Source organism: Typopeltis vanoorti, chromosome 5 (assembly GCF_054136105.1).
Source record: "Typopeltis vanoorti isolate ZY-2024b chromosome 5, IOZ_Tvanoo_1.0, whole genome shotgun sequence".
Classification (NCBI taxonomy): Eukaryota; Metazoa; Arthropoda; class Arachnida; order Uropygi; family Thelyphonidae; genus Typopeltis; species Typopeltis vanoorti.
The window spans coordinates 57,699,206-57,710,662 of record NC_143553.1 but is presented as its reverse complement, the minus strand read 5'-3'; the positions used below and the strand labels follow the sequence as shown (position 1 = coordinate 57,710,662).

At 36.5% G+C, this 11,457-nt stretch overlaps 1 protein-coding gene across 1 annotated transcript; it reads right to left on the bottom strand.

The window, feature by feature from the left end:
* Positions 1–228: 228 nt before the first annotated feature.
* On the bottom strand, positions 229–3,797 carry LOC150106440 (uncharacterized). Its single transcript, XM_090392997.1, has 6 exons — positions 3,718–3,797; positions 1,708–1,784; positions 1,427–1,534; positions 1,152–1,250; positions 678–952; positions 229–596 (listed from the first exon to the last, which is right to left on the bottom strand). The coding sequence occupies exons 2-6, from the start codon at positions 1,761–1,763 to the stop codon at positions 229–231; spliced, it is 906 nt and encodes a 301-aa protein (XP_090249123.1). The 5' UTR covers positions 1,764–1,784; positions 3,718–3,797.
* Between the last annotated feature and the right edge of the window lie 7,660 nt (positions 3,798–11,457).

Sequence of the window (11,457 nt, the reverse complement as noted above, 5' to 3'; positions counted from 1 at the left end):
TAAATTATCGATTCAATAATTTTTCAGTAGTTAGGAGACAGAAAACTACACTTAGATTAATGTAGAAAACGCTTTATTACAAGACAAATGGTACACACTGATAAAACAAGATACATTAAATACATAAAATATTAAATATACACAATAAAAATATAATAACAATATTATAAAAACATTAAAAATAAATAACAAATAAATACGGAGCAGACATGATATTCAACGATCCCCTCAAATGTTGATACTTTCATGGAAGTTGATCACGTGCCTCTTGAGATTACCATTTTTGTTGAACTGCATTCCACAATGCTCACACTGGTACGGTTTTTCACCGATGTGTGTGCGAATATGGCTCGTCCAAGTGGAATGATCACTGAACTTTCTTTCGCACTTTGAACATTCAAAAGGTTTAATGCCACTGTGAATTATTATTTCATGATTCTTGAGAACTGAACTCCTCGTAAATGATTTATTGCAGATTCCGCAGAAATATCGTCCGGCATTTTTATTCTCATGCCCTCTTATGTGGATTCGAAGGCGATGTCTCTCTCTGAAAGATTTGCCACATTCCAGACAAATATTTTCACGGGATTCGAGCTCTGCAACGGAAAAATAGAGTAAGTGCTACTGTAAATGAAAGCAACTTTTTCTTTCACTTGAAGATATGAAGTGAAATTTACCTCTTTCTGGGATGTTTTCTTTGTTTTCTACTAGGATCTCTTCAGTTAACCGCATGTCTTTCATTATGTGTTCGTTTTCTTCAGGGCTGACGTGGTTGTTATCTTCCCGTTCTCCTCTCCCGATGAAGCTCTTTTCTACCGGTAAAGATTCTTGGTTAGTAGACTGTGATAGCCATCTTTTCAAGAAGAGTTTTTTGGGAGGAAGATAAACCGTTGTTCTTGGAGCGTCTTGCTCTATGACAACAGTATCATCTGAACCCTTTAAAGATCGAAGGCTGAAAAAAAAAAAAAAAAAAAAAAAAAAAAAAAAAAAATTTAAATAGGTTTAGTGTAAAGAATGCAAGTGATATTTAAAATTAAAGCTATGTAAAATCAAATCCGATTTTAGACTTCAATCTGTTGCTAACGTTAGCTAAATTTTAAATTGTTATGAAAATGAGCAATAAGTGGATTTATTATCCAATGTATTCCTACCTTAAATCCAGAGGTTGCTCTCCCGTGCAGCGTTTTGAGAATTTTCTGACAGCCATCGCATCTTGCTCTATGTCTGAAGTATATGAAGAAGATCGAAGGCTGAAAAATATTTGTCAACGGTTATGTAGTATGAAGAATGCAGTTATTTAAAATTGAAGCTATGTAAATCAAAGCAGAACTTCAAGACCTAAATCTATTTAGAGTCTTTAGCTAAATTTTTAATAATTGGTGTGGAAATGAGCATTAGGTGGACTTATAAAATCCATTCTTCTTACCTTAAATCTAGAGTTTGCTCTCCCATGTAGCTTTTTACAAATTTTCTGAGAGTCATCGCATTTTTCTCTATGACAACAGTATCATCTGAACCATATGAAGATCGCATGCTGAAAAATGTTTTTTTCGTAGGGTTATTTTTTATGAAGAACTATTTAAAATTCAAGCTACATAAATCAAAGGAGAAATTTTAAACTTTAATCTGTTGCGTCTTTAGCTAAATGTTAAGCAATCAATTTGTGTGAAAATGAGAAATAAGTGGACGTATTATAAAATTTGTTACCTTAAATCGAGAGGTTGCTCTTCCATGTAGCTTTCTGCGAATGTCCTGATAGCCATCGCTTCGCTCTTAGCAAACACCTGCAGGGGAAAAAAAATTCTTACCCTAAAAATCTTATTCATTCTACCAGCCTAAACAAATCATGCATGTAAATGGCGACTGAAAGAGATTCAGAGGGTATACTGGTGCAGTTTAACAAATTAATTTTTTTTATTCGACGTATGTCAATACTTTATTCTTAAATTAAACTCATTCATTAATAAAATACCACTAATAACGCTCTCAGAATGATGTCACTTGAAATGTATGTAATATCAGTCGCATAAGACACCCAAAGAATAATTCAGACAACGTTTGTCCCTGGGATAATGTAACCATGAGTTCATTCATCAGAAATGATGTTCTGTATGTTTTTTTCGTCTTCAACTCTGATTACAATAAATGATAGAGAATTGTCGTGGTCTGTCATTACGTCTTGAGGACAAAAAGCCAACGAAGCAGATTCACTCACAAGGACGAAAAAACGTTCAGAGTTAGAACATATTTAGAATCTTATATGTCGTCATCAAAAATGTCGGTGATTAAATTCTAATCTCACTAGAATTTTTTCTTTGGCTTTTCTTCAGACACGATAGCCAATAGTTGTCTCAAGCATATTGGAATTTTTCTTCCAAAGAAGAAACTCTGATAGTTAATCTGAAGACTAAACTAAATCGACCACAACACAGTAGATAAACTACGTACAATTAAATTAGACATCCTTTCTTAGCACGTACGCTGCGCTAACAACGATGAACATTGACAACAAATATGACACTCAGTCTCAATGATAAGACGGAAGACTTGTGAACATCTAAAACCTCGGGGAGGGGACGAAAAGCGGTTAATGTGCGTGTTGCAATATTTTGTATACACACAGCATCATTTAAGGAAATAATACACGGGTTCGAGACTTACTTTCATTGACTGCGTCACTACCGAAAAGAATTTTGCTCGACTGATTTCTTTTCGTAAGAAGATGGTTACGCGCAAATGGGGGGGGGAACTATTTTGCAGTTGATAATTAAATATCGTTGCTTTAAACGTAAGTTCGTAATGTGTACAGCAAACAAAAAATGTTAAATGAACAGTATTAAGTTCTGAATTTGCGAATTCTATTTTAATTGAATCTCAAAAGCATGTCTGAAATCGGCATGTAAAATGCCCGGAAATGTCTGTGGATGTAATTTAAGAGGATAAGTAAACAAAAAAAGTATCTTCGGTACATACAGGGGGGGGGGAAGACTGATCTTGCGACTTCTGATGGAGGAATTCATGATGAAGGTTGAATCCTACTCATCGACAACATAATCCTAGTTATGTCGATGAACAAGATTCATTATAAAAAACATTGCTTTATGATAAATTCACTAAAAACACTGAAAGGAATCGAATGTACGTGAAAATGGCATTAGTAGCACTGAAACGTATTCAGTACGGTGCAAATAACAAATGCTATCTGATGGACTCAAATTTATTTAGCGTGAAGGCTAAATTATGCCTGTCCGATTCAACTTTCGATCTAAATAAACCATTTTTAAATTAGCAAAACCGATAATATTTCCTAACTCTTATTCAGTGGGATTTGTCGATATTTAGTACTTGTGATCTATTAATGAAAGTTGTCGGACCATTTCTAAGGGCAAAATAAGAAAACTAAATTTATCTTGGCAAGCAATTTGCTTTTAATTTGTGTACAAACGCATCTTTGCATGGCTGTCTTTTCTACCAATTTAACATTAGTTAAATTGGTAGAAAAGACAGCCATGCAAAGATTTTTAAAATTTTTAAAATTTCATGACGCCCTGAAAAGTCAAATATTTTAAATCACAGCCAACTATCACTTAAGAGTGAAATCAAATTGATTTCACTCTTAACATGCTGTAAAATCAAACCAGAACATTAAAAAAAATGTAATAAATAAAATTGTGCGAAACACTTTAATTACAACCAAAATGGAAATGTTAGCTGCACCTTCTCGAAACTCAACTTCCGGTTTCCGTTCACGATCTATAACAAAAAGAAAATAAATCTGCTCCTTATCCTAAAACCGCTTACAACAATTATGAACACCTTTATATACTGAAACTCTCCCCTTTCTGTGAAATATCTGTCAGGGATTATATTTTATGAACCACCAAGAGGCATTCATCCAATCAGTGAAATGTTCCTATTCGAGTCAACATTACGTAATTTTATAATATCCAATGGCTTAAGAAACTAGGAAACCATCCGGGTTTCAAGATTCTCTGAACTCTCAAAACAGATACCTAGTATTACGAGAAGCTTACTGGCAGTGTGTGTATTACAAATTATAGTTTATACTTATATTATTACAAGATTATATATGTGTATATTTAGGACACGTTATAGTATAATAATTAGCCAATCATGCATTGTTAAAAGGATTATATTAAAACCTTTTAATTATAGCCTTTAGCAGAGAATTAAAAGTTTTAGATCTTTTCGTAATTTAACTGCTTTAAGAGAATTTGCACAAATGAAACGTTGATGAAATTTTAGGTAGTTTTACAAGGCGCTGTGCTTTTTTTACGACTTAATTGCAAACTTTAAGAAGATTAACGTGTGGATGTTATATATCTTAATAGAAACTCTACTATTCACTAATTTTATGATAATAAAAGTGATATCTATCGAGCCCCTTGATATATGAATTTGTTGTCTTGCCGCTGATTATTATAGAATAATGCATGCGCATACGAACTGATGAAGAGAATTGAATTTACACAAACATGAGACACTTTGAATTTCTTTTATAACAATCATAATCTTTCCCCCAACACACACATCGCCATGAGATGTGCGTATTGTAATAATATTTGAATATCTGGGAGTCTTCGTAGTCAGTGAGTATATTAACAATGTTCCTTGGTTAGAAACAACTGAATTTGAATGCTGACTAGGGTGCAATGCTTATCTGGGCAATTGAAGGTGAGTGACTGAACTCATACGTGGATGGGAGCCGCCCTTTTTCCTCCCTAAACTCTGGATTTTTGTTCTGCAAACCGGCACGAAAAACACACCCAATTTACATACAAGATTAACCAGCTTTTCCAAAACATTTTGATTATGAAAGACAATCAGAGCAGGTTCACATGTCCACGGAATATTTCCCCCTCTATCTCAGTGATGATCGTTAGGCAAACGTCCTTTAAACTACTCAAAACAGGTTTGGAGTTTGCATTTAGTTCAAATCCCACCCAAGTAGAAGTAGGGTGTTTTCCTAACGTAAAATGTTTAGCAAATCAATTGCATTCATCATGTAAACATAAAAACGGTTCAAGAGATTTATATTATTCATGTAAGAAAAGTCTAAATCAGTTTGTTTCCCTTTTTTCATGAATTATACACAAATAGTCTCTTACTATAAGTTTTTATTTTGAGTTGAAAATAGAGAAGCAACCCAAAGAATGAAGTGTTCGTTTCGACTTTCTGTTGGTTTAAGCACTGTTTATTGTGCTCATGTACATGTGAATTTTAATTATATTCTATTTATTCTGCCTTAAATTTTATTCTAGTGTCATTCAGCTTCTGTGAATATTTAGTGCTATCACTGTACGGCTATTTTCTTTGCTTCTAAAACATATTTCCATAAAAAACAATAAACTTTTATATCATTAAATATTTATGTTAAAAGAACAGTTTTCGAGCAATGATGTTTTGTCCATTCCAGATTGCTGGAAGGAAGAGCTACCAATTCAAATAAGCTATCAATTTGTCATTGATAGCTTAATTTTCTTTGAGAAAACGAAATGAATTTTCTGCTGTCATTGAGGTATTTCTATCCATGTAACCAACACAATAATCTGTTTAGTTCCGACAAACGAACCAGTGAACATTAAATGAAGGGACATGGCTATGGAGTTTATTATAATCCTTTAAATATCCTAACAGGAGAAATAAGTGATCTGAGATCACTCATTGCCTAAAATGTTTCTTACTCATTAATATATAAGAGACAAAGTGTGTGTAATGGCGAACCCGTTACATTTTTACATGAGTAACAAAATAAAGCGAGATGTAACCACCCACTACAAAAAGCTTTGAGTGAAATGGTCTTGTGGTCGATTATTGCTTCATTTCCCCTTGGAATTATTTATAGATATTTCCTTTGAGGAGTGGTCCAGTTACATTGCCAGTTATATCAATTGTCATAATCCCTCCGTAGTAATATCTGGATATTACTACGGAGGGATTATGACAATTGATCGAATTCTTAAATAACTTCGAAAACCCAAAACTCAGAACTACGTTCGTTAGCCCAAAGAGAGGTCCTACATTTGGAGAGGGGAGAGAGCGGCCGAACGACCATCCTTGTCGAACACAGGAAATATCGCCACTACCAAAGAAATGACTGGGATGGAGATCCGAAAAGCAAATAGGACTTTTCGATAGCCTAGACGTAGCAATACTCCGAAATATCGCAGACTAATATCAAATGAATGTGGTGGACACTGAGCTCAGACATCAACCCAGTTTTATTTCCACTAGGTTGAGACAAAATTAATTGAGATGGATTTCTACGCATTAACTGGACAAAACTAAGAACTGTTCTACACAAGTACATTGCATAGTTTCATCCATTGACTCAAAGGTCAATGGACGACAAATCACTTTAAAAATCAGATTTTTCAAGCTGTTCTGTTGGAAGCTTCTCTGATAGCTTTCAACTATAATGTATCACGTGAACATTCCGACTTAATCTCTTACTAGAGAGAGAGAGAGAGAGAGAGAGAGGAAGAAAGGAAAGTAACTAATGCCATAGTCTAACCACGGAACGGTGACAAGGGCTCATCAGACCTACGAACCAATTTCGATATACTCTTAGAAACTATTTAAACAACCGTTGGAGACGAAATTTCAGTCCTTGAATACACTCAAGATCAAATGCTCTGGAAAGTGAGCAAAGCTCTACGCACAGACCTCTAACCAATCCATGACGAACGCAGTCTAATATACGCAGACAAAGTAGATACTTTTGTCGACAGACTAGAGAGTTGGTGTAGTCGAAACTACACCCACCTGATCTAGACTTCATTGGTAACCGATCCCTTGTGAGGTACATGAAATCATAAGCAAGAATAGGAAAACACCAGATCCCAAAGAAATCTCCAACAAAATAGCAACAATTTCCTTTAAGCCTGAGTAAGGCTTAAAGCAAATTGTCTCTATTATTAATTCAATATTAAGATTTCACTACTTCACACAACGGTGGAAAGAGGTGATATAATTTTAGTGAATTTAAGATCAGGTTGTGTATTGAAAGTCAAGAAAGAATTCAATCTTATTCCAGATGAGCAATTTGGATTCCTGAATAAGCATTCTACCAAGAGTCGCGGGGAACATCAGCATAAAGGGTTCCTCTGGAAGTAGCATACAGGCTTCATCTTACCAGACGTTGGTAAATAAACTATTCGACAAAAATTCGAATTCGAAACATCACAGCAGGGCTTCTGTTTTGCTTGTGCCATTTGTCATTTATGTGACTGACGTCCTACATGCAGTTGTAACTATAACCACGTCCCTTTACGAAGATGATATTATAATATCATCTTCATAAAGGGACGAAGATGATATTGCAATAATGATGCACTCCTTCCGAATGAAAAACTGCAAACCGTAATCTCAGAACTAGAGCGGCGGCTTTGAACAAATACCAAATTGATATCAATGCAGTCAACAGCTGCACTCCTAATCACAAGGCGCCAATTCTCGAGTAGGCACCCAATCCTATGGCGATCAGTATTATCTAATTCTCAAGCGGTACAACTAAAAAAAAGACTTCGCTTCACGATTCACACTTGTCCCCCTCCTTCCCATAAAGAGAGAGAGAGAGAGAAAAGTGAAGATATCACTAAGACAATATGGCAGACACTCCTGCAATATTATACTGAACATTCACATCCAAACTTATTACATAAATATTTTCGAAAATATTTTTATGTAGTTGTTGCTTATACCACTACTAAAATTTAAATAGACAATCGGCTTCCGCTTTGTACGCTGGCCAAGTTTACTAACATGCATTTAATTTGTCGAAGGCCACAGTGCAAGCCATTCAAAGTAATAAATTATTTGAAGTCGCCCCCAAAACTTTCAGTAGCGAATAAGAATGAAGAAAGGAAGACTGAAAGATAGAAGACGCGGTTTTAATTTCATTTGTTGACTGATAATTCGCAGTAATTTTTAATCTTAAACGGTTTAGATGAAAAGAGATAGGAAGATTATTGTGTTCACGTTCGTTGCAGATTCTGCGTAATTCACTGCAGTGCTTCTTAACAAGGGTATTTCATCCTAGTGAGTGTTCTGAGAGGGTATATTTCTAGTAATATACGCATTCCTTCACACGTCAGCATGTACAAGCTGAGAGACGATATTAATCAGTGGAAAAATAGAAGTTAAAAAATAGCTTCCACGAAAACTCCGCTTATATTTAGCATAATGTTTCACCTTCATGCATAGATTTATTGTGTAAATAGTAAATTAAATGTATCACTCTTGCTTGTGGATGTTTATTCCCCCTGTTCTGTTAAGAAACCGAAGAATTTAACATTTATAGATGGGAGAAGCATACTTCATGAAATTCCATTCCTGCTAGAAGCACGAGTGGATCTAATACTTTCCATTGAGCAGCCTCTCAAGAACTGCTCTGTTTAGAAAATTCTTCTATCGGTAACATTGTCGTAGGAAGGATTATTCATCGAACGCAGAGCGCAGTCAACGTCTTCTTCCCCTTCTTCTGCTTTAGTCCTTACTGGCAATTGATGAGCAGGTTGACCTCTCAACCAATACACTGTAATAGATGCTGCTGAATTCCGTATCATTTTTCACAATACACTTCGATTCTTGGCGATCGGTGGAGAAAACTTTTTTTTCGTCAGTGGTCAAGAGGTGGTTCTGCAGATCATCATTGACATGCCCAAGCCACTCTTTCCTCGGTGCTTCTCGCTGAACTTTCCGGTGGGCATGTCGTTCACGATTGTATTTGTATAGAGCTTTTTATTTGTTCATCGACAGCAAGTTTATTGTAACACATTGCCCGAATAGTGTCGTTATAGTGGCGGTCATGCAGTGATACTGTATGATCGCCAGGATCTGTCTCATGTATCGCACGTGAACGATTCGAGCTTGTTCACGTCTGAAGGAAACAGAGTCCGTGTTTCTGCGCAGTACAACCTGCTCATGTTAGCTCTCTTCCAAAGACACCATTTGAGTGAGGCAAAAGCTTCTGTTGCCTGACTAATCCTACTGTGGACTTCAGTGATGGATTCCACCACTTCGTTCTCCTGCACAAGTGCAGATATTTGAATTTATGGACCTGCTCGATTTCAACACTGGGTGATGTTAAGATAAACATCTCCCAGTGATCCATATATGGTCATAACTTTGGTCTTATTCACATTGATTCCCAGACCGTACGGTTGGGCGATATGGGCAATATGGTAAAGAATGTCGGTAGTCTCTTCATCTGTGTAGGCAAATATGGCACTGTCAACCGCAAACATCAAGTCAGTCTGGAAGTTGATTGCACTGCACTGAACTCCACGTCCACCTCGAAAGCTTCTCTCCTAATCGACGTCAATAACACTGTTGAAAAACAGTGAAGAAATTGCATCTTCCTGTCGGATTCCAGTTCGGAGAGGAATATCTTCGGATAGCCAATTTCGAATCGGTACACTTCTGATAGAGTTGTTGTTGTCTGATGCTTTGAGGAGTTGGGTGATGGTCAGTGGCACATGCTCATTTTCTAACGCCTTCCACATGGCGGCCAATGAACACAGTCGAATGGAACGTCAAGTTCATAAAGACAACCACTATTCGCTTTCTACATCTGAGTCTTTCCTCCATCACTTGACGAATGGCAAATATTTGATCAGTGCAGGCCCGATGTGAACTGAAACCTGCTTGTTCCTCACGACTAGTCTGTTCACGGTTCTTCTGCAGCCTTGCTTGAATGACCTTCATTAATACCTTGCCGATGTCGAGAAGGCTGATGCCGCTGTAGTTTTTGCATTCCCGGCTATCACCGTTCTTCAGGATCGGTACGAATATCGTTTTTTCCACACTGCTGGGATGCATTCGAGCACAAGATGCGTGTCAGAAGATCATGACGCTGCTTTATTAATACATTTCCTCCGGCTGTGATGGTTTCGGCAGTGACTTGATCCACTCGGGGAGACGTTATTCTTCAATGATTTTATTGACTCTACACTTCATCAACCGTTGGTTCAGCGTTTAAGAATGGTTTCTCTTGGTGTTCAACGGGTGGCGGTTTAGGTAGTGACCCCTTGGGTGGGTTGTGGTTATAAAGCTACTGGAAAAATTCTTTCCACCGCTGAAGGCGCTCAACAGGAGCGCTCCCGAAGGTTCTATCTGCCTTCTTGATGTTGTCATTTTTTGATGTGGTTTACACTTTGGCATGAATGAGATAATAGTTAGAACGCAATAAACGTAAGTGTATTTGCAGGGCTACTGAAGACCACTTTGCCATTTAGCACTCCATGAAGATTATTGGCAAATAGGGTGCGCAAAAGTAGAGCACTACGCTTCAAGTGATTGTTATTGACTGCATCATTCAAGGGGAAATTATCGCCTGGTGCACTAAACTCACAGTTTCTTGATAGAAGTCGAAGAGAGAGAGAGATACGAGACCCATTAGCGACAAAGGGAATGATAGTAAATGTATGATCAGCTTAGAAACAGAATTTAGCTGCTAAGATGGAATTTTTACATTCCCGAAAGAAAAATGTTAGGTTACATTCATTTATGCTGACTGTAAACGTGGTCAGGCGTCTGTAGATTTCAACGTTTTTTTTTAGCGTAATTCCTATTGGAACTGGATCCTCTTGCAACGCAGTAGGTTGAATCACGATTGTTATTGTCACGCTACAAATGCCTATAAAAACATATTTATGCTGTCCAAGTATTTAGTATTAGGTCTGATTACACTATTTTAGTTGAGTTCGATCACAGGTTTGTTAAACTATTTATTGTATTGTTAATTGGTAAACACTGAAACATGTGTAAAAAGATCCAATCCAGTAATCCTGTTCAACAAAGTGCAACATCATATACAGCAAATTGCTAGTCACATGGCATAATAGTGGATCCCTTCATCCTCCCCCCCGTTAGCAGGTAATACAGAATTTATGAACGACTCCTTATTCAAAAGAATAAACTAACTTATTTTTGTCTGAACTAAAATAAGTATTAAATTTTTACCAAATGAGACATACTGCATTTAATACAAGATTACTTACTACGTATAACTCAGCCATTAACCCTAATACAAATGTGCTCGCTCGCATTAAAATATGTCTACAGGGTGCAGGATTAACATTATTCCAAAAGTCGCATGAACCCCAAATTTATCCACATACCCCAACAATAAAAATAGTTCGTCCCGAGACAATGCGCGTAGTGATATTTCAGTTATTTCTGGTTTCATTTTATTCCAATACGATGAAACTACTGATAAATAGGCGTTTAGAAAGACCGCACAACCGAATATAGTCTTAATCGTAAGAAATATTGAGGTAAGTACCCTTTCTCTGTCGGAGTGTTTTTCGTGATATAATTAATGGCTTTTCGATAGTAGATATTCTTCGATATTATATTAATACAAATTGGATAATAACTTTGCAAGATGGTGGTGGGGTGGAAGTTAAACGACTTTTAAGCTGCTACTAAATA